At 39.5% G+C, this 23,310-nt stretch overlaps 2 protein-coding genes across 4 annotated transcripts; both read right to left on the minus strand.

The window, feature by feature from the left end:
* Positions 1–3,055: 3,055 nt before the first annotated feature.
* LOC124882362 (phospholipase ABHD3-like) lies at positions 3,056–17,572 on the minus strand. 3 transcript variants are annotated; one of them, XM_047388704.1, is made up of 10 exons: positions 17,345–17,572; positions 17,073–17,251; positions 11,813–11,973; positions 11,533–11,715; positions 10,844–10,889; positions 8,283–8,395; positions 8,012–8,185; positions 7,872–7,920; positions 4,619–4,784; positions 3,056–4,523 (listed from the first exon to the last, which is right to left on the minus strand). In XM_047388704.1, exons 2-10 carry the CDS (start codon positions 17,190–17,192, stop codon positions 4,294–4,296), a joined length of 1,242 nt encoding a protein of 413 aa, XP_047244660.1. In that variant the 5' UTR covers positions 17,193–17,251; positions 17,345–17,572; the 3' UTR covers positions 3,056–4,293. The 3 variants fall into 3 exon arrangements, with proteins under 3 accessions (XP_047244660.1, XP_047244659.1, XP_047244661.1); XM_047388703.1 differs by having other exon boundaries at positions 17,073–17,571; XM_047388705.1 differs by lacking the exon at positions 17,073–17,251 and having other exon boundaries at positions 17,294–17,569.
* Positions 17,573–18,038: 466 nt separating this feature from the next.
* LOC124882363 (cathepsin B-like) lies at positions 18,039–22,803 on the minus strand. The gene is made up of 10 exons (XM_047388707.1): positions 22,662–22,803; positions 22,138–22,261; positions 21,951–22,036; positions 21,708–21,822; positions 21,513–21,628; positions 19,492–19,577; positions 19,262–19,405; positions 19,060–19,176; positions 18,584–18,712; positions 18,039–18,466 (listed from the first exon to the last, which is right to left on the minus strand). The coding sequence occupies exons 2-10, from the start codon at positions 22,258–22,260 to the stop codon at positions 18,390–18,392; spliced, it is 993 nt and encodes a 330-aa protein (XP_047244663.1). The 5' UTR covers position 22,261; positions 22,662–22,803; the 3' UTR covers positions 18,039–18,389.
* Between the last annotated feature and the right edge of the window lie 507 nt (positions 22,804–23,310).

The raw sequence follows: 23,310 nt of genomic DNA on the forward strand, positions 1-23,310 counted from the left end.
CTATTGACACCCTCAAGCAAGAAGGTAAGACACAGAAAGACATTTCTGAACGAATAGGCTGTTCCCAGAGTGCTGTATCAAGGCACCTCAGTGGGAAGTCTGTGGGAAGGAAAAAGTGTGGCAGAAAATGCTGCACAACGAGAAGAGGTGACCGGACCCTGAGGAAGATTGTGGAGAAGGGCCGATTCCAGACCTTGGGGGACCTGTGGAAGCAGTGGACTGAGTCTGGAGTAGAAACATCCAGAGCCACCGTGCACAGGTGTGTGCAGGAAATGGGCTACAGGTGCCGCATTCCCCAGGTCAAGCCACTTTTGAACCAGAAACAGCGGCAGAAGCGCCTGACCTGGGCTACAGAGAAGCAGCACTGGACTGTTGCTCAGTGGTCCAAAGTACTTTTTTCGGATGAAAGCAAATTCTTCATGTCATTCGGAAATCAAGGTGCCAGAGTCTGGAGGAAGACTGGGGAGAAGGAAATGCCAAAATGCCAGAAGTCCAGTGTCAAGTACCCACAGTCAGTGATGGTCTGGGGTGCCGTGTCAGCTGCTGGTGTTGGTCCACTGTGTTTTATCAAGGGCAGGGTCAATGCAGCTAGCTATCAGGAGATTTTGGAGCACTTCATGCTTCCATCTGCTGAAAAGCTTTATGGAGATGAAGATTTCATTTTTCAGCACGACCTGGCACCTGCTCACAGTGCCAAAACCACTGGTAAATGGTTTACTGACCATGGTATCACTGTGCTCAATTGGCCTGCCAACTCTCCTGACCTGAACCCCATAGAGAATCTGTGGGATATTGTGAAGAGAACGTTGAGAGAATCAAGACCCAACACTCTGGATGAGCTAAAGGCCGCTATCGAAGCATCCTGGGCCTCCATAAGACCTCAGCAGTGCCACAGGCTGATTCCCTCCATGCCACGCCGCATTGAAGCAGTCATTTCTGCAAAAGGATTCCCGACCAAGTATTGAGTGCATAACTGTACATGATTATTTGAAGGTTGACGTTTTTTGTATTAAAAACACTTTTCTTTTATTGGTCGGATGAAATATGCTAATTTTGTGAGATAGGAATTTTGGGTTTTTATGAGCTGTTTGCCAAAATCATCCGTATTAAGACAATAAAAGACCTGAAATATTTCAGTTAGTGTGCAATGAATCTAAAATATATGAATGTTAAATTTTCATCATGACATTATGGAAAATAATGAACTTTATCACAATATGCTAATTTTTTGAGAAGGACCTGTACAACTGAATGCCGCCTGCATGAATGTCTTAGGAGATGTCTGAGAAAGAATGGCTGATTCCAACTAACGCAAGGATGTAAAAAGAAAGTAGTAAAGGACCCAGAACTGAACCTCATGGAACCTCACAGGATACAGAGGCAGTGGCAGAGAAGATATTGTTTGTCCTGATGGAGAATGTTTCTCCAAATGTAATGCTGGCCATCTTAGTTTTATTATAAAGGACACGTATCCAAAGGTCAAAGTATTTGTGCAGTTTAATGTGGTTTTTTATGTTGCTTTTGTAGTCATGACTTCTTCCACGTTAAGTGGCCTCTAAGCCCATGTCTCTTGCCAGCCTTTATTAACCTATCAGAAGTTGATGATTCCATGACATCATCATCTGAATTTTCCCAAATTGTTTAGAGACGTAATGATCTCAGTGTAGGTAATTTTCAGACTTTGAAGAAAAAAAAATTGTCTCTTCGTCTGGCATTTAGAGAATTTAAAAATTGTGGTAATCCGACCTAAAACAAGGAGTATTTATACAGATTTGATGTCAAACAGTGAGAAATAGTTTCTGTTTTAGCGCATTGTTTTTACTGTACTTATAGAAACTGGCAAAAAACCACCAGTCTTTTCACATTTTGCTCCGATTAAGTTGCTTTGCTCTTTATGCAGTCACAGTAGGAGCTGTGGGCGGTTTTTGGATGTGAATTTAATCTGTGTAACTCTCAGATTACAATCTACAGCAGTTGGAAAGTAGCAATTTGTTTCTATTTGTTCCACAGAGTAAATACCACTTCAGCCCTTTGTTTTCCAGACCACAAATTAATCTAAATGAGGGTTGGAGTGGTTAGGATTGTAACAGAGGGCGTGGGCCGGTTCATAGTAAATTATTAATGTGTTTCTGGTTAATCAGCAACATTAATGACTCCGCCGCACCGAGATAAAAGGCCTGGGATATAAAGAGTTAAACCAGAGGAGGCTAGCTGTCAGGATCAACGTGTGTTGTGACATTTTTACATAAGGACGAACCTCGTGATATGTGGTAATTAAAACCATCTGAATTATTTGTGGATGCAGATCACACTCACTTATCATCTTCTTTTTACACATGAAATCCGTTTCTAGCTGTTATGCAATGACTTAGATCTTTTGCACATTTGGTCAGGTTACAACCTCAAAGTTCTTATTGGGATTTTAAGAGATAGACTAACACAGGAGGATGCATTATTGTGAAGTGGAAAGAAAGAGGTGTGGCCTACATTAGTATTTTAGTACTTTTATACCTCTAAACAAAAGCCAGTGCAAGGTTTTGCCTTCAGAAGTTATTTATGAATACAGTCCAGAGGTTTAGTTTAATGCACCATTGCAACTATGAAACATGCAAACAGAAGTGCAAAAGAATGGTTTAGTTGAGCATATTCATGTTTTAGAGTGACCTAGTCAAAGTCCAGACCTAAATCCGATTAAGAATGTCTGAAAAGTTTTCAAAACTTCTGTTCAGACACTTACTATCCAATTTAACTGTGCTTGATCTAGTCTGCAAAGAAAAATGTGCAACATCTTAAGTCTTTAGATGAGCGAAGCTGGCAGAGATGCCCCAAAAGACTTCTACAAGCATCAACTATGGTGCTGAATGAAGATGCACACCTCAATCTTCAGATTTTTATTTGTAAAATATGCTGAAAACCATGCATCATTTTCCTTGCACTTTAAAATTATCTGCTATATAATGTTGGTCTAACATATAATACCAAATAATGCATTGAAGTTAGTAATTGTGCTGTGAAAAACTTTTATGTAATCCAAAATCACCAGAAACAATGGGAATTCTTTGGATTCTTTATTTGTTTCTACAAGATTTAATACATAACATAGAACCAATTGTTTATATATTTGTGGATGTGTCTCATGTATAGCAAGAAAAATTCTGATTGTGTTTATAGCTCACTGAAAAGTGAAAACAAAGGCAACAATGTCAAGTTACAAATTACAGGGTGGTTAAAATCTAAAAACATGTTTTACACATGTACAAAAAGCTGTCAAAATACACATTTTAAAAGGGCAACAATTAGTAATTTTAGCTGCAATAATTTATTTCTGATCATAAATGATGCATAAAATCTCGTCTCACAAAGAGTCACATAAGATATAAAATAATGGTGGACTCCAACTTCATTTCCACCTTATTTTACAACATTCAAGTAAGGTCCATTCATAATAAGTGCTCCCATCAATACAATCAACATGTCTGTGCTGCCACTGCTAATAAATTCAAAAACAGATCCTGCAAGCACCTTTAGGAACAATCAAGCAGATTTATACAGGCTAAAATCCTTCATATACAGCATTCATCTGTCACGGTTTTACTAAACAATAAATTGATAAACAAATGGCAAATCATAACAAAACAAAACTTTATGACACTTCAAATTGTCCCCTAACAGAAGGTGCTAATATTTTAAGTGCACAGAGAGGTTGAATGTGTATCTTATACACTGTTCACTCTTTTAAGGTTGGCATACTCTGAACTGCAACCAGGCACACAGAACATTATGGGGCTTTAATATGTGAATACTTTAAGGTATTTTAAAGAGAGACAAAGGAGAACATGACAAAACAATGCATCAATATCACATTTCTTTATATTGCCAAAGTAACGAAGGTATAGCAGTTCAGTTTTAAACATTCATTTTTTTTCCTAGGCAATTAGATTTTTTTCTCTGTACCCATTACTATGCTGTGCACCCGGGGCGGATTTTTATGGGAGGAAATAGAAAGCAGTTAACATTCCAACAACCAGACATTTAAAAATATTTCTTCTAAGCTTTTCACATGCTACCGGACTTCGTACTGAAACACTTGAAAAGTGGCTTTCCTGCAATGATTTCAGCATTTAAATTAGCTTGTTTTGCTCCCGTCTGAGGTAGATCAGCAGGGCTGTGGTGCCTTCAAAACAATTGGGGGGATGGTTAACAGCATGCAAGGACAAAAAGCAATGCATTTCAGTGATTTTTATTCTCTCCTTTAAAAATCAGGCTTTACTGATTCCTGCTATCTCGGACTGATTATTCTTCCCTGTCACTCTGGTATTTATTTGGCTCATCTTTGTCGACGCCACAGGCTTTCTTGATGTCCCCCGGATGTTCAAAGACTGCCTGGACAAACTGGCCAAACAGGCACTCCATGTAGCTCTCCCCGCGAGGAAACAGGCCCTGCAAGAAGGCAATGTGTCCACCGTGAGCAGTCAGCAGCAGCGCAACGTTTGGCAGGGCCTGGACTATGGAGACAGGGATCGCTGCAAAGGCCACAGACACATTGGTCTATCACAAAGTTCATAGATCTGTTAGATTGCTAGATGCCTATGCTTCCACCTTCCTGACATCTACTCACCACTCTGTGGAGAGAATGGGTCATCAGCAGCATTGAGACACAAGATAGGTACACTAGTTTGGGGGAGCTTTTTGGCTGGGCTGGCATCACGGTAGTAATCTATACAAGTCTTGTAACCAAACAGATGTGAAGTGAAGCGCTCGTCGAACTCGCGGATAGTCCGTGCCTAGAACAGAGAAAAGATTGAGACTGTGGAGGACAGGAAAATAAACTTCAGATGTGTGAAAAGCCTTAAAATAAATCCCTTTTAATTGCAGTAACATACCGGCGTATTGGAAAATTTTTATATTTTACCCCCCCAAAAAATCCAACGTTCAAATTTAGTACATTTATTCATTGAGGAATCATCCAACCTTAAGAAATTATTTACAAAAATGACTTGGCCCACAATTAAATGCACCTCCCCAGTTATTAGTCTGTACTTAGTCGTCTTCCATAACAATTCATGAGGTTGAGGGATCTCCGCTCAGTCTCTACAGATCTTCCAGTAGCCTGGATCTCCTATGCTTTCTTTTCTTCAGCTCAACACCACAGATTTTCTACAAGATTTAGATTTGGGTACCAAGATCCCCGCCTCCACCTGTCAGTGGATCAACAGCTTCCTGACAGACCGACAGCAGCAGGTGAGACTGGGGAGCATCTTCTCCCGAACCAGATCAATAAGTACTGGTGCCCCCCAGGGGTGTGTTCTATCCCCACTCCTCTTCTCTCTGTACACAAATGACTGCACCTCATCGGACTCGTCTGTGAAACTCCTTAAGTTTGCAGACGACACCACTGTCATTGGACTGATCCAGGACGGTGATGAGTCTGCATACAGACAGCAGGTGGATCGGCTGGTACACTGGTGTAGTCAGAACTACCTTGAACTGAACCCACTCAAGACTGTGGAAATGGTGGTAGACTTTCGGGGAACACCACCCCCATACACCCCCCTCACCATCCTCAACAACACTGTATCGGCCGTGGACCACTTCAAGTTCTTAGGAACCACCATCTCTGAGGACCTGAGATGGTCTTCACACATAGACACTGTTTGAAAGAAGGCCCAACAGAGACTGTACTTCCTGAGGCAACTCAAGAAGTTCAACCTTCCACAGGAGCTGCTGGTCATCTTCTACACTGCCATCATTCAGTCTGTCCTGTCTTCATCCATCTCAGTGTGGTTTGGCTCATCCACAAAACAGGACAGGTCCAGACTGCAACGAATAATCAGGAATGCAGAGAGAATAATCAGGGCTGACCTTCCCTCCATCCAGGACTTATACAGGTCTAGGGTCAGGAAAAGAGCTGCTAAAATCTCTGCAGACCCCACACACCCTGCACATAAACTGTTTAGAGTTTTACCTTCAGGCTGCCGCTACAGAGACAGTTTCTTCCCCCAGGCTGTTTCTCTGTTGAACATTCAATAGAGTACAGAACAACAGCATACAGATGTTGCAAATGCACCTTTTTTATTAGATATGTGTATATTGTACATTGTAAATTGTAAATTTGTATATTCTGTAATGCAAAAACAAAACCAAAGAGCAAAGTGTACCGGAGGCAAATTCCTTGTTTGTATGTACGAACTTGGCAATAAAGCTGATTCTGATTATTACTATAATAGGTTTTATTTTGTGACTAAGTTGAGTCAGCCAAATGATGTCAATACGTGTCTTGTTGAAAAACCCACCGATGATCCATTTTCAGTTTACTGGCAGATTCTACCAGATATTTAACATTTACTGGTCTTCCATTTTTTTTTAAGTTAAGATAAATTGTCATAACAATTTTCAAATCTCAGGCATAATGTGAATCAACTGTGTTACACTCTACTCCCATTTACTTTGGTTCTGTTTTATTTGGACCAACTGACCCATAAAATAAAAGAATGAATATATTTAATATAGACTTTAAATCAATACATCTCAAAGCCGGTACGAAACCTTTGCCTGTGGGGACAAGTGTACACGTGATCAGAACCTAAGGTCCCACAGCAAACAGCACTAGTGCATACCTGACATTTTCAGCCAAAACTGCAAAGGTACAAAATGGTGACCTTTTCCAGGCCCACAGCATCAGATACTTTACCATACTGTGATGCTGTGGGTGGAGTTGGTCCTCTGACACGTGTGGAAGCTCATGAAGCAAATGTATGGAAACACTGGCCTGAGATGTGGTATGATTACTTGACTGCTGATGTCCGAAGCACTCAACTGCTTTAGATGTCAAACGAAACATGTAATCGATTCTGTTTGTCAGGTGAATCGTTTAGTGGGAATGAGGGTACGTTATCCCCATTTCATGGCGTTCATCTCTTCTTTATCCACACGCATGAACCTCTTTATCAATGAACTGTAAAACACGCTGCCAAACTCCATAACACAATGTGTACCTGCATCAGTCCTGCTAGAAAGTAACCCATAGTTCCAGTCAAAGCCTTAGGAGAGTTTAGCACATTGTTAACGGTAGAACAGAATAGGCCTTTTCCTGATGTGCCTCTGACACAACTGCTTGTAGGTGGCGTCTAATGGTTGTTGTGATGACTTGGTGACCCTGAAGGGAGACACACAACGCAGCGCGGCAGTGCACTGCTTCAAGTGTCAAACCTTTTTTTGGTGCATACACTGGACACGTCGTGCTGAAGATGTGCGGAGAAGGAACAGATCACTGGACTTCAGCTGTAAAAGGTCTAGTCAGAGGCGTCCATGTTTCTCAATAAGACGGTTCAAAATAATGGAGCGACGCAACATGTGCAATATGTTGGATTAAAAAGATGAGGGCATATTTTTCGACATCTGATGCCACCAATGTGTGTCTCCCTTAAGATGCCATTCTTTGCAGCAGTTGTCAAACCGTGAGCTTTGGTGATTTTGGTTTTACTTCCTTACCATGCTTCTCTCTGTGCCTTATGGTAAAATGAACATGAATCCAGCCTGGTTTTTCACAGTGGCTTTAAACGGTCATTTTTGCTCTTAGAGTGTCTGAACTAAATTGGGACTGTGTGTCACATCACATTTATACCCCAGGGAAACAAATGTATTACTTTTTAAAAGTTCTGATCAACTTAAAAAGTTGTTCCACTAGGCAAATGTAGTAGAATAAAAAGGTAGGGGTTTTCTACATTGAAGTATAACGTCATGCTACTGTAATATTAGATGAATATATTTTAAGGCGTTCTACACATCTTTACCAGTGGTGCCAAGAACACTGGAGGGGGCTGAACATCAGGTTAAGAGAAGACATTAAAAGAAGCGTTTTGGGGCCATACCTTCAGGACATAGTCGACATCCACCACTTTCTCAAGAATCTTCCTGTGCCTGTAAAAAAAACAAAAAAAAACAAACAGCATTTAGTTTTCTTACTCAGTCGACACACCTAACTGTAGTTTGGTAAACTTGAATGCACAACCTGGTGACTTTTTGCCGCAGGCCGTGGGTGAGGTGTTTGTTGAAGAGAAGCCAGTTGAGAGGCTCCTCCATCGAGTTGGACGACTTCAGCGCATCCCAGGCGACAGAGATGGTGATGCCTGCCACCATTCCTGATTCTGTGCGCTTACGGGCCAGGTAGTTCAATAATATCATACTGCAGAGGAGAAGAAAGGCCGGAAAAATAGGGAAAATAATTAGGAAATTAGGAAGAAGTCAAAGAAATACACTGAAACTGGTTTCCAACCACTCACCCTCCAAGAGATACACCAGCGCCCAGGACAGGAGCCTGGGGAAACAGACCTTTCACATGCTGCACAACTCGTTCCAAATCTGAGGTATTAGCAGCACAGTAGGTGACTGGGGTCTGAAAGGAGCACAGATTTAAAGACGTGTTAGATTCTTCATACCAACAGCTGCACCTCCAGTCACCAGTCTGTCAAGCTTCTGAAGTTTGCGGACGACACCACCCTGATCGGACTCATCTCTGATGGTGACGAGTCTGCGTACAGATGGGAGGTGGACCATCTGTTGGACTGGTGCAGCCAGAACAACCTTGAGCTCAACGCTCCAAAGACAGTGGAGATGGTTGTGGACTTCAGGCAGAACCCAGCCCCACCTGCCCCCATCACCCTCTGTGACTCCACAATTGACACTGTGGAATCTTTCCGCTTCCTGGGAACCATCATCTCCCAGGATCTCAAGTGGGAGCCAAACATCAGCTCCCTCATCAAGAAAGCCCAGCAGAGGATGTTCTTCCTGCGGCCGCTGAAGAAATTCAACCTGCCAAAGACTATGATGGTGCACTTCTACACAGCCATCATTGAGTCCATCCTCACCTCCTCCATCACCATCTGGTACGCCGCTGCTACAGCCAAGGATAAGGGCAGGCTGCAGCGTGTCATTCGGTCTGCTGAGAAGGTGATTGGCTGCAGTCTACTGTCGCTCCAGGAACTGTACACCTCCAGGACCCTGAAGCGGGCAGGGAAGATTCTGGCTGATCCCTCCCACCCCGGTCACAGACTCTTTGAGACTCTCCCCTCTGGCAGGAGGCTGCGGTCCATCCGGACCAAAACCTGACGCCACAAGAACAGTTTTTTCCCATCTGCCACCAGCCTGGTTAACAAAGCCCGGAAACCACCCTGACACTCTCCCTTTCCCCCACACCCCCCCCTTTTTTTGCTGACAGGACACCTGTAACTCTGCGTTACATTAACGCTCAGCTTGGACTCCTGCTTTACTTGCACAATGATCACCTGCACTGTTGTATTGCTCTTGCATCTTATACTGCTCTATATTTACTCTCACTCACTTAAAACTGTGCACATATATTTATATTATATTGTAGATATGTTTATACTGTTTAATTTGTATTGTATTGCACCGACTACGCCAAAACAAATTCCTTGTATGTCCAAAAACGTACTTGGCAATAAAGCTTTTCTGATTCTGATTCTGATTATTGTTACTGGCAACTTCTACACTAGTGTCGCTCTATCAACACTCAGGGGGTCAGTCAATGACATTTCTAGAGCTGACACAGTAAAAAAAACAGGGGCATAAACTAAGAATTTCACTCCTTGAAAAATATGTTTCATTCACTAAAATGGGCAGGAACAACAGCATAGAGTAAGGGTGTTCTTCTGAAGAGACTCGGTGGTGATGTTGGGGAAATTAACAATACTAACATAAACTCATCGTCCTTCATTAAGAAAAAAGTGTTGCATTTAAAATGAAATATTAGATTATGAAGGATTAGAAGGTGTTAATGATCTACGAAACATTCTAAGATCTGCAGTTCTATGCTCTTGCTTCTTCTATGTACTAGGAATTAAACATCTGCTGGATTTGAATGATTATCATCGTAAAGATTTAACATTAAACTGTATTAACCTAACCCACGACTAAACGACCTGTTGTTTTCTTTAATTAAACACATTGTGTCAGATGATGTGAAGGCAGTGAGGGTAAAGGAGGGGATATTTCAACCACCAAAGAGCACTTGGTGTATAATCTAGCTACTGTATATTCTGGACTTTAGCAGCTGAAGGAAGGCTTTTTGATCATATTTTTATCCTTACTACATGCTGAGGGGGGCACTTCAGCCTCCAGGTAGCAGCTGCCTACCGGCTAAAGCTACGCTTACGTTTTCTGTTTGCCATCTTCAGGATGGGTCTGGTTTGTCGTTTTAACTTGTTACCAGCTTGACGCAACAACACTGGAGGTCTGCTAATACTGAGCAGGACAGTAAAAATAGTAATACAAGCCTGAGACAATTTGACAACCATTTAATTATTATTTGAATTGTCCTTGGTTCCGATATATTTTACACAAAAAAAAAATCCAGCTTTTAGGAAACTTTTCTTCTTAATAGATGACAGCAGAACATGTTTTCAGGAATGATAAATCAATTAACAGTAATGATTCAAAATCATTTAAAGAAAACAAATCACTTGTCTTCTACAGAGCAGATATCTAGACATGGTTTTGGTAGAAAAAAAAAAGCAAGTGTAAAATTAAGATACACTAAAGCATCTTTAAATTGTTTTTTATTTTCAAAGAATCTGTTTGAATTAGTTTTTATAAAAGAAAATGGAAAAAACTATTTATATTATGTAATTCAGAAAATGTAAATAATTAATAATAGATCCGGAAAAAAAAAACTGTTTATGTAAGTAGCAGCACTTTATATCATTCACATTTATAAGTTAAAAAAGGGTTAAATCCGCAGAACTAATCAGGCACTAAAGTGTGATTTACAACTAAAGCAGTGTCTGTTGTAATGAGGTTCAGAAACAAGAAATATGTTACATACCAACAGCTCTTCCCCTCCTACTCCTCTGTTGTTGAAGACCACACATCTGGAAAACAATCAATAAAAAGAGCTTCAGTCTCTGTAGGGCACATCTGCCGCCATAGGATACATAACTTTACCTGTTTAACAGTAATGTCTGATCAGAAACTGATTTCTCTCAGCTACTCTTCAAAGCAAGTAAAACAACATTCTATCATTACAATAATACAGACGTGTTGATTTTCATGAGTCAGGAAATGGCTACGAGGAAATAGGTGCTCATATAACGCGTTCATATCTACAGTAAGAACAATGATTAAAAAGAAAAGAGAAGGCTCAGGTTTAAACATGTGGCCAAACGCTACTGGGACTTGATTAAACGAAGACTGGGTTTTCTCCAGGTGGGAAACTAAGAGGCTCTATGATGCTGTGGGCCTGTTTACCTTCCAAGGACTCTGGAAACCTTACAAGAGTTCATAGCATCAAGAAATCTTTAAAAAACAAAGACATTTAAAATAAAAATCTGGTGGATTCAAGGTTGATTTTTAGTAAATGTACTTAAGTACAGATTTTCCTGAGTGAGATTATATTACAATGCAACTATTTTGCGGCTTTTACACATTTTTTTCAAGTATGCCAAGAAGTGTAAGGGGTATATATTTCTTATTTTGGTGATTTTTCTTTTCAGAAAGATGAGGAGCAGAGCTGACCTGTAACCTCGTCTTGTTGCCTGGCTAACAGCATGAAGCACGTAGGACTGCTGGCTGTTCCCCGTCAGACCTGGGAGGATGAGCACAGTAGGACGTGTACAAGATTCAGGGTAGGTCTCGCTGATATGATTGTCCACCCAGTCCAAGGAGATCTGACCTCCATCAACCGTACGAATCAACTCACTGAGAAGTGGAGGCAGAGTAAATGCACCAAAATCACTTTATTACAAATTAAAGTCACAGATCTGGCTGAAAGAATAAACAAAGGGTTTCCTCTTACTTGCGATAAGAGACGAGGGGTCTGGATTTAAGGAACGCACAGACCAGAGTCTGCAGTCGTCCTCCCCAGCACCAGGGAGTGGGACAGAAGCGCTCAGCTACCACAGGACAGTGCTTATGCAGGAATGCACTAAAAGCTTCACTGCATATCAAGGCAGGGGTCTGAAAGGAAAAGAGGCCAAATAAACTCATTATGCAGCACAGATGTTGAGATTACTACCATGTAACAAACAAGAATGTGTGCAGCTACCAAGTGTTACGCAGCTAAGGGACTACGGTGTAAGCAGTTTTTTCTGCCCTTTACACTTGGGAAACTTACCTTGTTGCAGTCTTATTGACAACACATTATAAATGGTAATGGTTCATACATCCAATAAGATTTAAAAACTTCCTTAAAGTATATATTTGCCTTAAATATCACAAGAGATAAAAACAGTAGTAAAAACATAAATAAGGTAATTCTGTAATAGTAGGGCTGTAGTTTGTTCAATTAAACCTTGTCTAAATAATCAATAGCAATAACTGAATTATTTAACCCCAACATTTTGGCTTCAAAAATCTTTTCTAAAGTTATTTTGAAGGTCAGGAGCTGAAATGTTTAAGAGCCGATGTAATCAACCATTTACTGATAGGCAGTTTCTAAATGCCATAATTTAGTAGTCATTTGATGGAGACGTGCAAATAATTATATGCTTTTTCAAATAACCTGAGTTTTAGATTCCAATATTTAGGAATTGAATTACAAATATCAGCATCTTACAGATGGTGAACATTTATAAAGCAGAAACTCGATAAAGGATTAGAAAAAACAAATCAAATTGAGTAAGAAATAGATAAATAAATATAAAAATAAAGTATATTTAGTGATGTAAGAACATAATGAATAATGATAATAACATTATTATTTTTGAAGAAAAAATTACTTAAATAAATTAAAGCATATTTTTAGGTAAAGAAAGAAAGACTACGTTATTGTTTGAATTAAAATAATAAAACGTATTTAGTGATAAAAAATAAAAGATTATTTGTAAAGAATGACTGGAATTAAATATAAAATATATTTTTAAGTATCAATAAATAAATACAAACGTCAAGAAGATCAAAATACATAAATAAAATCAGAATAATTATTAAAGCGTATATAGAATTATAGAATTTATATAATTCTCCTTCTTTTCTTCTTCTGCCTCTCTGCCTGCTCAGACGCTTTTCTCCTAAGCTCCCTGCTTGCTTGCGTTCTTTTACTCCTAACTTTTTATCTCTTAGCCAAAATTACGGAAATGTTGGACTAAAACTACTTCTTGCCAGCGACTCCCAAGGATTATTATTATTATTTTATTTTTTTAAAGGATTTTGATGTTTTTATAATCGAACTCGAAAGCAGGACAAGTTGACACCAGCTATTCCGCACAAAATGCCTCCCTTCACCACAGAGGACTTTGACAAACTTTTACAGAAATTGTCTGTTTTGGAGGTGAAAATCCATCGACTAGAAGTGAATGTGAAGGTGAATAAGGGGTACAACGATGATTCAACTCTGCCTGTGATCCCAAACAATGACAGCCAGCTCAACAACTCAGTCTGGATTCAGAACACTGAGAATAAACCTACCGGCAGACCCCCTGGCATGTTTTAGGGGCATGCCCAAAAATCAAGGTGGACGACTCCACTGGAAGATCTCAGCAGTTAAATAAATTAGAATGGCCAGAATTACAGAGAAATGCCCCCGTTTCCCCTGGGAAAAGGAGACTTCGACAGCGAGCTGCTGTCACAACAACTGATAGGAGTGAGACAGCTGGAAATAATGGAATTCATCCTCCAAAACAGATTTGCTCCACTACAGAATGAAAACCAGGAAAATGATCCATCTTCTGAGAACAATAAAAGGTTTGAGAACAACCTTCATTCTAAACAGTCTTCTCCTAAATTGCCAGAGAAAAAGCGCCTCACCAGACCAAGAACCCTAAACATGGGCAACACAGCTGTGGATGGGATTAAAAACTTCTGCAACAAGAAAAACACAGAAGTTATGATTGGTACCAGTAACATGGTCTCTGATATCTCAGAGAATATTCTTGCAATCACAGAAAAGTGCCCGTCTCTAGAAAACCTTATTATACACTGTGGAGCCATGGATGACGTGGCTAAGAAAAAAATCAGAAAGACTGAAGGAGGATTTCACTTGTCTTCTGAATATTGATATTGTGATACAGTCTGGGCCCCTGCGGTAACTATCAGAAATAGTTGTAAAATCTCCGTACTTATACGTGACAGAAAGAACAAAGCCAAAAGGAAAAGAGAAAGTAATAAACAATCAAAAAAAGCCATAAACTGTCAGGTACAACCAGACACAGAGTTAATATCAGCAACTAAGTCATATAAACTGGCTTTAATGAACATTAGATCTCTGTCAGGAAAATCATTTTTAATCAATGACTTTATTACTGACCACGATCTTGATGTTGTTTTCAACAGAAACATGGTTACATGAATTTAATGAAGCTCCCATTCTGATAGAGACGACGCCTCCAAACTACAATTTTCTTTGTGAGAGCAGACAGCAAAGAAAAGGTGGAGGGGTGGCCACTTTGTTAAAAGATTTATTAGAGTGTAAAGAGTCCGGTCCGAACCATGTTCTTGAATATTTATAGGCCTCCTAAGTCCAAAACAAACTTTTTCAGTGATTTTAATGAGCTTTTATCTGTGATATGTGTTGATTATGACTGTTTAATTATTGTGGGAGACTTCAACATTCACATGAACAATCCTGACAACAGAAGTACAATAGATCTATGTGACACTCTTAGAAATGTTGGTTTGACTCAACATGTTAAAAAGCAAACGCACAAACAGGGACATATTTGGACTTGATCATCACCAAGGGTCTAAACATTTCCAACTGATGTTGCCCTATCTGACCACTTTTCTGTTATTTCTGAAAGCATCATCTGCAATGACTCATTTAGATAAGAAAACGCATCTTTAAGGATGGTGCTGCTGAAACCTTTAACGAGATTTACTCTTCTACCTCCACTTTGCCCTGTAACACTGTAGATGAGCTGGTAGACAACTTTAATTCTAAAATCTCAGACATCATTGATTCAATTGCACCAATTAAAGTGAAAGTCGTTTCTGGGAAGAAAATGTCTCCGTGGAGAAGTGCTCCACCAGTCAGAAGTGAAAAACAGGAGTGTCGAAAAGCTGAACGCAGGCGGCGAAAGACTGGACTCCAGGTTCACTATATTATCTATAAAGAGAGACTATACAGATATAACCTACAACTGAAAAGTGCAAGGGAATCTTTCTTCTCTGAGATCAGCAAAAACATAAACAATGCTCATGCATTATTTGCCACGGTCAACAGGTTAACAAACCCTCCTGTAACTGTAGCATCTGAACTCTACTCTACCAGGACCTGCAATGAATTTGCTAAATTCTTGACTGAAAAAACCCAAAAGATCAGAGGGGCAGTCAGCACATCCACATCAACTCCAGTACCAATGTTGTATCCAACTAGAACTGATTTTGACAAAATTTCCCAATTTCACCAAATAAACTGCAAAAACTTAAAAGAAATCGTACAGCAGCTAAGCTCTTCTTCCTGCTGTCTCGATTTTTTACATTTAACACAAATAATAAACACGTCCCTTTTGTCAGGTGTTTTCCCCCAGGCCCTGAAAACAGCAATTATCAAACTTCTATTGAAAAAGAGCAACTTGGACAAGCTGCTACTACAGAACTACAGGCCTTCAGTAAGATTATTGAAAAAGCTGTGTTTCAGCAGTTAAACAACTTCCTAACAACGACTAACCGCTTCGATGTCTTCCTGTCAGGCTTCCTGCTCACCACAGTACAGAGCCTGCTCTTGTCAAGGTGTTCAATGACATCCGTATAAATGTAGACTGTGAAGAACCACAGTTCTGGTATTATTGGACCTTAGTGCAGCATTCGACACTGTTGATCACTACATTTTATTAGAGCACCTGGAAAACTGGGTCAACCTTTTTGGTACAGCACTCAGTTGGTTTAAATCCTGCTTGAAGGACAGGGACTTTTTTGTGTCAATAGGTAACTTTACATCAGAGAACACAAAAATCACATGTGGCGTTCCCCAAGGGTCCATCTTAGGGCCCCTCCTATTCAATATCTACATGCTCCCCCTAACTCAGATTTTAATAAACAACAACGTAAGTTATCATAACTATGCAGACGACACATAGCTATATGTTACGATGTCACCAGGTGACTATGAACCCATTCAAGCGCTAGGTAAATGCTTAGAAGAAATCAATGCATGGATGGGCCAAACTTTTCTTCAGCTGAATCAAAACAAAACTGAAGTAATAATCTTTGGACCAAAGGAAGAGCGTTTAAAAGTTAGCACACAGCTTCAGTTAATACAGCTAGAAACCAACAATCAGGCTCGAAACCTGAGTGTAGTGATGGACTCAGACCTGAACCTTCAGAGGCACATAAAGACAGTAACTAGGTTGGCCTTCTATCACCTAAAGAACATCTCCAGGATTAAAGGACTAATGTCTCAGTAGGACCTTGAAAAACTAATTCATGCGTTCATCTTTAGTAGAATTGATTACTGCAACGGTGTCTTCACAGGTCTGCCTAAAAAGTCGATCAGACAGCTGCAGTTGATCCAGAACGCTGCTCACTAGAACTAAGAAAGTGGAGAACATCAGCCCGGTTCTAAAGTCCTTACACTGGCTCCCTGTAGCTCAGAGAATAGACTTTAAAATACTTCTGTTAGTCTATAAATCCCTGAATGGCTTAGCACCAAAATACATTACAGACTTGTTGTCAGTGTATCAACCACCCAGACCTCTCAGGTCATCTCATTCAAATCTACTCTGAGTACCCAGAACCAGAACCAAACATGGAGAAGCAGCTCTTAGTTCTTATGCTGCACTAATCTGGAATAAACTGCCAGAAAACTGTAAAAGCACCGAACCCCTAAATTGCTTTAAATCAAGATTAAAAACTTATTTGTTTAGAGTGGCCTTTGAATGTGCCATCTAAACATTATGTTTTTGGATACTTTTCCTTTCGTTTTCTTATCCATCATTCTATTCTCTTTATATTTTTTTTTATTACCTCTGTTGTTTGATTTTCTGTATCATTGTAATGTTTTTCCTTATGTACAGCGCCTTGAATGCCTTGTTGCTGAAAAGCTCTATATAAATAAACTTGACTTGACATAAAGGGTATATAGTGCAGTTGTGTCAGTTAGCCAGGGAGCTGTGACTGACCTGACACTTGCGGCCCCACAGATAGTACAGAGCGGCTGTGAAGGAGCAGATGAACACCGTGTATGGCCTGGAAACACACTCCCAGTATGTTCTCCACAGCTCCACGCTGGACAAATACATGCCCGTGACCTATGGCTTTCCTCCAGCACAAACCTAAACCCGCAGCGCCGACAGCGGACCTGACAGTTAGAAAATTATTAAAACAACCTCCGGAAACCTGCCTTCATCCCCACCAGTTACCGATCAAAAGCCGCTTCCAGATTCTCCTTTACCCCGACAAGACAAGGTTCATCAGATGCGGCAGCAGTGTAATCCACCTGCGGGACTTTACCGGTATGTTCTCCGGGAACTACCGCTTCCGGGCTCTCAGCTCACGACCGAAGATCATGTGTGAGTTTGAACCAACCAGAGTCCGTGTCTGTAGGACCCGCCAGCTATGGCGCTGGGACCCGCCTTCTGCACTTCTTCTATCAACAATAAACCTAGAATGTGCTTTAGCGCCACCTCCTGCAGTGTGGAGCTTTGCTGTAAACGCAGCTACAGTGATTATGATGATTAGAAGATAGATAGATAGATAGATAGATAGATAGATAGATAGATAGATAGATAGATAGATAGATAGATAGATAGATAGATAGATAGATAGATAGATAGATAGATAGATAGATAGATAGATAGATAGATAGATAGATAGATAGATAGATAGATAGATAGATAGATAGATAGATAGATAGATAGATAGATAGATAGATAGATAGATAGATAGATAGATAGATAGATAGATAGATAGATAGATAGATAGATAGATAGATAGATAGATAGATAGATAGATAGATAGATAGATAGATAGATAGATAGATAGATAGATAATCCTTATCCTTAATTATCCTTATTTCTTTTATAAAACAAATTTTTATGTGTAAAGACAAATACATCCTAAAAAAATGTAATGAATGAAGAAAGGGATCATGTTTAATTTTTTGTTTTATTGAGTGCTAAAAAATAAAAGAGAGCTTAATGATGTATATGGATGTAAGGGTCATTCCTGTAATTTATTTTGATACAATAATGTGTGGAAACGACTAAAGAAAATCAGGTTCTAACTCACATTTGTGGCTTTAAATGCTTCAAGTAAAATTGAGTGGAAACACTTTCCAAAATAAATTCAGATTCCTGCTCCAGGCTCTATTATAAAAAAGGCTTCTGTAAATGAACTGTTATCATGTTGTTGTTATAAAATCTTGACATTAGTTTACATATCATGTGGCTTCCGGTCTTGAATTTTACAAAGAAGCTCCAACACATTTTTTAAATGATCTAGTTGAGGGGGATTCCTGCGACCACCTCAGACTCAATTCCACATTCATCATTTCCACGTCTGATTTTGAAGAAACCTGCATACAGAAAACAACATACGAACATTGTTGTCAGCTCTTGCTGTACCAAAGTGTTTTAAACGCTGCATGTTTATCATAGAATATGACTAAGAAACATTGCATGTTCACTTTTACCTTTATCTCCCCAGTCATTGTTCCAGGAGTTTGCAGCCAGCCAGTAGGGGGTGCCATTCTCCTCCCCCCAGCCTAGGAGCTTTATGGCGTGACCCCCAAGCATTTCGCCAGTCACATGTTGATACACGCCTGTTACAGCAACACAGAGCTCAATAATCTTATTTATAATAGTTTATATGTGAAAGATTTCTTTTAATTTTGAAGTTGCACTCAAAATGTGAAATTTAGAAGAAAAAAATCTAATTTGCTTTGCAACTTATTGTTTTGTTCAAAAATATCTTTAGACTTTAAATCCCAAAAATCTAAAGCCTGAAGAGGAAATGATGGTAACTCAGCTTGCTGTAGTATTAAAATTGCTCTCAGACATGACATTGCAGGCAAATACAAAATAAAAACATAAGGTGGGGATCATAAAATAAAGTTAGAAGCCTCAAAAAATTACATATTAAATACAGTTGGCAAAGTGAAAGCCTCACCAGATTTATACTGCAGAAAATCCTCATAGACACTAAAAGATGCCTCCACGGGCCCGTTCTTATACAGCTCTGTCATGATCTGCTCCTGCTGTGATGGGATGCTGTAAGAGTGCCGGCCTAAAGAGGACAGAAATGGGAAAGAGCTTGGAGTCAAACACAAGACAAGCCAATGGCAGAAATGTTGCTTTAAAAATGCCTCTACCAAAGTGTTTGTCCTTCGGGTATGACAGAGAATATCCATCGGTGCATTGCTGCACACATTTAGGGGTCTCTGTTTCGCCCTGGCACGGAGGACGAGTTCCATTTATGTGATGTTCACAGGAGGCAATAGTGTAGGGTCTGCAACCTGTAACACACACACTCAGCAGGTAAGATTTCTGGCGCTCAAAAGCCGCAGAAACTGAACCCAGCTCTAGTTTGGGATGAACTTACCAATGTTGGAGTTATATAGGCCTCCTGTCACAAGACCAGCCTTTGTCCAGAACTCCCAAGCAGCTGAGGTGTAACCACCGAAGCAGCTACAAGAACACGAAGCCACACTATATGTTACTTTTAAAAGTCTTTAAAAAGGGAACGGGATTGCAAGAGTAACAAGGAACCACAAGACGCAGTTTAAATGTATTAGTTCAAATCTTTTCTCCTTAGTCTGGATTAAGCTACTAAACGGTTTACAATGCAACTGAGCAGTCTTCTCCAATAAACCCTTCATTGTTCATATGTTAAAAATGTTCATTTTTAGCAAGATTTTGCTTGCTCATTTGTGCAATTTTATGAATTAATTTATAAGACTGAGCTAAAGTCTGGGCTTTTCAAGGAATTCTGACACAATGACCAAAAAGCTGTGGTTCATTTTTGTGAACCAGCTTGAAACTGTTAAAGGCGGAGGAGATGACAGCTATCACAGCCAAACTCATGAGTCTTACTCTCGGCAATCAGCAACGATTTTAAAAATTAAAGTAACTGAATCCCACAAAACATGCAAGAGATCCTGGCTTTGTAATGAAGTTCACACAGAGAAATAGGGATTAATCTCTATACCCCTCTTTGTCGCCCCAGTTGTACTAATTTGGGACCAATTGTTTACCATTCTGTTATGCACATATCTACAGTTTTACAAAAAGGTAAATTTTTGTCTCCAGGAGTTCAAAATTGGTCTTTTTTAAAGGTAAAAATCAACAGCAACAAGAATGTAGCATTGTTTAAGGTACCATGCTTGTACCCTATCAGGGTAAAGCCGAGGCTCTAAAGCCTTTGTACCAATCTAGGTCCATATTTGTACCTTGATTATCTTGAATAAACAAATACAAGTGTCTGTATGATTGCTTGAACTACCAAAATAAACATGTAGTTGATTGCAAAAGGCCTTTGGAAATCTTTTTACGCTGTGTGCAGGTGGTGCTCTCTTCCTGTGGGCTGCTCTGTTTGCACAAATCTGATCTCTGTGGAAAGGTAATCAAAATAAGACCATTTCCAAACGTTGTCCTCAATTAAACATTTGATCAACGCTTTTTGGAAATAGGTTCTATGGTGCAGATTTCAAGCTATAGTTGGGACAGAAGTTTGACAGTTGTAACCAAACATTGGGTCAAAAATTGAGCCTCAGATTGTCAGGTTAGAGAGGACACAAGAAGGTGTATCATCATTCTTTACAAACCACTATTTTGAACTTTATAACTATATCTGAAATAAGAATTGGTCAGATAGTAAAACAGTCCTTCACAATAATATTAGTGCCAGAGGGTTGTATTTAGGACTTAGGTTCACATTAGAAATCATGTTTGTTCACTTTAGACAACATTAACTTTTCCCTTGCTACATATTCAGCACAAGCTAGCGTTAGCTATTTTCAGTTTTCAGAATTTAATCAAAATATGGGTCATAAAGTCAAGACATACAGGGCTTTTTATATAGTATTATATACTGAGTTGAGATTTCTTTTTAGAAAATTGTCTTATCTTTTTAATTTGACAAAACTAAAATGTAAGAATAAAAATAAATTTTAACCTCAATTGTTACTTCTTTACTACTTTGTTTGAACCCACTCTTAGTAGCCTTAACTTTGGACTACAGTCACTTTATCTTACTTTTAGGGTAAAACCTGTCCCAGTAAGCTGGGTCAAACCTGTAAATCAACCCTGAGCTGAACCAGTCTATATTAGACCCAGGACTGGGTTAGCAAAAGTTGCTTAAAGTGTATTGACCACACTGCATCACAAAACAAGGTGTAAACCTTTGATTTATACCTTTATTATTTTCTTTTATTATTCCTGCAAATAAAAAAAGTATTTTTGCTATAATATTATGGAAACTATTAATATGTAACTTATTTGGCATTTAGAGATTTGAGCCATTGTTGTTGTTTTTCAGGCGTAGTTATCTTCTTGACATTTAAAATTTAAGAAGTGCTCCTTTGTGTGGATAAATTAATTAGTTTTTTTGGTGATTGTGCTCACCCCATTCCACAATCATCACAGCAGGTGAGTAGATCTTCAGCAGAGATCTCCACAGAGACATGACCACCACTTTGGATACACAGCCGGTCAGATATTGCTTCCGCTGCCCCAAAAGCCTGGAGAAAAATCAAGATCGGTAACAAAATGTTGCGGAATAAAATGTTGGTATTATTCTGACTTGTCTGTTGTCTTTACCCAGCAAGATCCACATGAGCCCTGGTCTCTGATCTGTTGGATGGTGGGACAATTGGGCCACTGCTGGCGTGAGTCAAAGCTGTCGGGGATGTTTATGCCTTTGATATTATGAACCCTAAACAAGAGAGGAGATGATCTGTAACACACTGCAGATATTAAACCTGCTGACTGTCACCTGCTTGGTCATGTGAGGGTCTGAACAACCACATCTCAGACGTCAAACATGAAACACTCAAAACAGACCTCTCTGGCAGCTTGGGTCCATTCAGGATGGTCCCACAAAGCCCTCTCACATAGCTGATGTCAACTTTATGGAAGTTGTGTCCGGCCTGAAGCAAGAGAAGTAATACAGAGAAACAGCTGGATTATGACTGCAGTCTGTGGCAGTGACACGTTCATCCTGGAACAAAAAATAAATAAACAGTCTCACCGTCCATGTGGTGTTGGCTTTGTTAATAAAGCTGACCAGTTCTGAGGAGATAGGAGAGAGATGAGGGTGAGCCCAGGCAATGGAGCCCGTCACCGCGATACAGAGCAGGAAGAAAGGATGCATCCTGAATAACAGATGACAGGGTTAGTCAAAGAGAGGAGAATTATTAAAGCATCTCAGATCATATTATTGTATTAATCATAGCTGTGATTATACTTCTCAATATGTCTTTTACTGTTAAACATTATAATGGCTATTATCTTCATAGTCTTTGATTAAAATCAGAAACATTCAGTTCATTTTCTATATAAAACCTTTTCAAAGAAGAAAATTGTTATTGGATAACTTTCCCAGCTTTGGTACATGAATAGACACATAATCATGATAAATAATAATTATTTAAAGATTATATGTTGTTATCACTTGTATGATCTAAAATTAACTTTTCCCCTATTTGATCAGCACACATTTAGAACATCACAGTCACAGGAGCAAAATAACGTCTGAATTGGAAGTTTTCTTACCTGTGTTGTTGTTTCAAAGTTGAAAGCTTTTCTTCACTGCTGTTTTCTTTCCCCTCAAGAAACAATGATTGTTGCAACCCTTTATATGAAACTCAGTCATACAATCACATGTTTGTGTAATAAATGGATCATAGGTGTTCATCTCATGTGACCAGAACAACTCCAAAGGTTTACTGCTGCTCCTAGAGTTAGGATACAGGTGAGAATAAGAACAAAAATATGCAAACTCATGTAAGTAAATCACAGGAGATTTTATGGATGTTGACCTTCTGCTTTAAAATGTAAACACCTGCTAAAAAAATACATAAAATCATTTCTCAGGGAGGACATTGATTTACCTGTGCAGAAAAATCCAATCCAAGGATATCTTAGAAAAAACAAGAAGATATCATTAGTCATTCATCTTCCATAAATCTGAAGCAGCCACAAATACATAACTATAGTTTTACAATTATAGTTACAAAAGGTCGGTTTAAGGTCACAAGGTAGTTTAGCATCACGTTCCACTTTATGCCTAATTGAACATTTAACAACTGGCTAACGGGTACCATGAGGCCAAGCGTGCCGCGGCCCGGGCTGTGGCAGAGCCAAAAACCCGGGCCTGGGAGGAGTTCGGTGAGGCCATGGAGAAGGACTTCCGGTTGGCCTC

Source organism: Girardinichthys multiradiatus, chromosome 15 (genome assembly GCF_021462225.1).
Source record: "Girardinichthys multiradiatus isolate DD_20200921_A chromosome 15, DD_fGirMul_XY1, whole genome shotgun sequence".
NCBI classification, from domain to species: Eukaryota; Metazoa; Chordata; class Actinopteri; order Cyprinodontiformes; family Goodeidae; genus Girardinichthys; species Girardinichthys multiradiatus.

Coding starts and splice junctions, on each gene's coding strand:
- LOC124882362 (XM_047388704.1), bottom strand. CDS start 17,192: ATGTATTTGTCCAGCGTGGAGCTGTGGAGAACATACTGGGAGTGTGTT. Junction 11,974..17,072: donor TGTGGGGCCGCAAGTGTCAG/GTCAGTCACAGC, acceptor TTTTCCTTTCAG/ACCCCTGCCTTGATATGCAG. Junction 4,524..4,618: donor CCCATTCTCTCCACAGAGTG/GTGAGTAGATGT, acceptor TGGCCTTTGCAG/CGATCCCTGTCTCCATAGTC.
- LOC124882363 (XM_047388707.1), bottom strand. CDS start 22,260: ATGCATCCTTTCTTCCTGCTCTGTATCGCGGTGACGGGCTCCATTGCC. Junction 18,713..19,059: donor TTTTCTGCAGTATAAATCTG/GTGAGGCTTTCA, acceptor TTGCTGTAACAG/GCGTGTATCAACATGTGACT. Junction 18,467..18,583: donor CAATGACTGGGGAGATAAAG/GTAAAAGTGAAC, acceptor TTCTGTATGCAG/GTTTCTTCAAAATCAGACGT.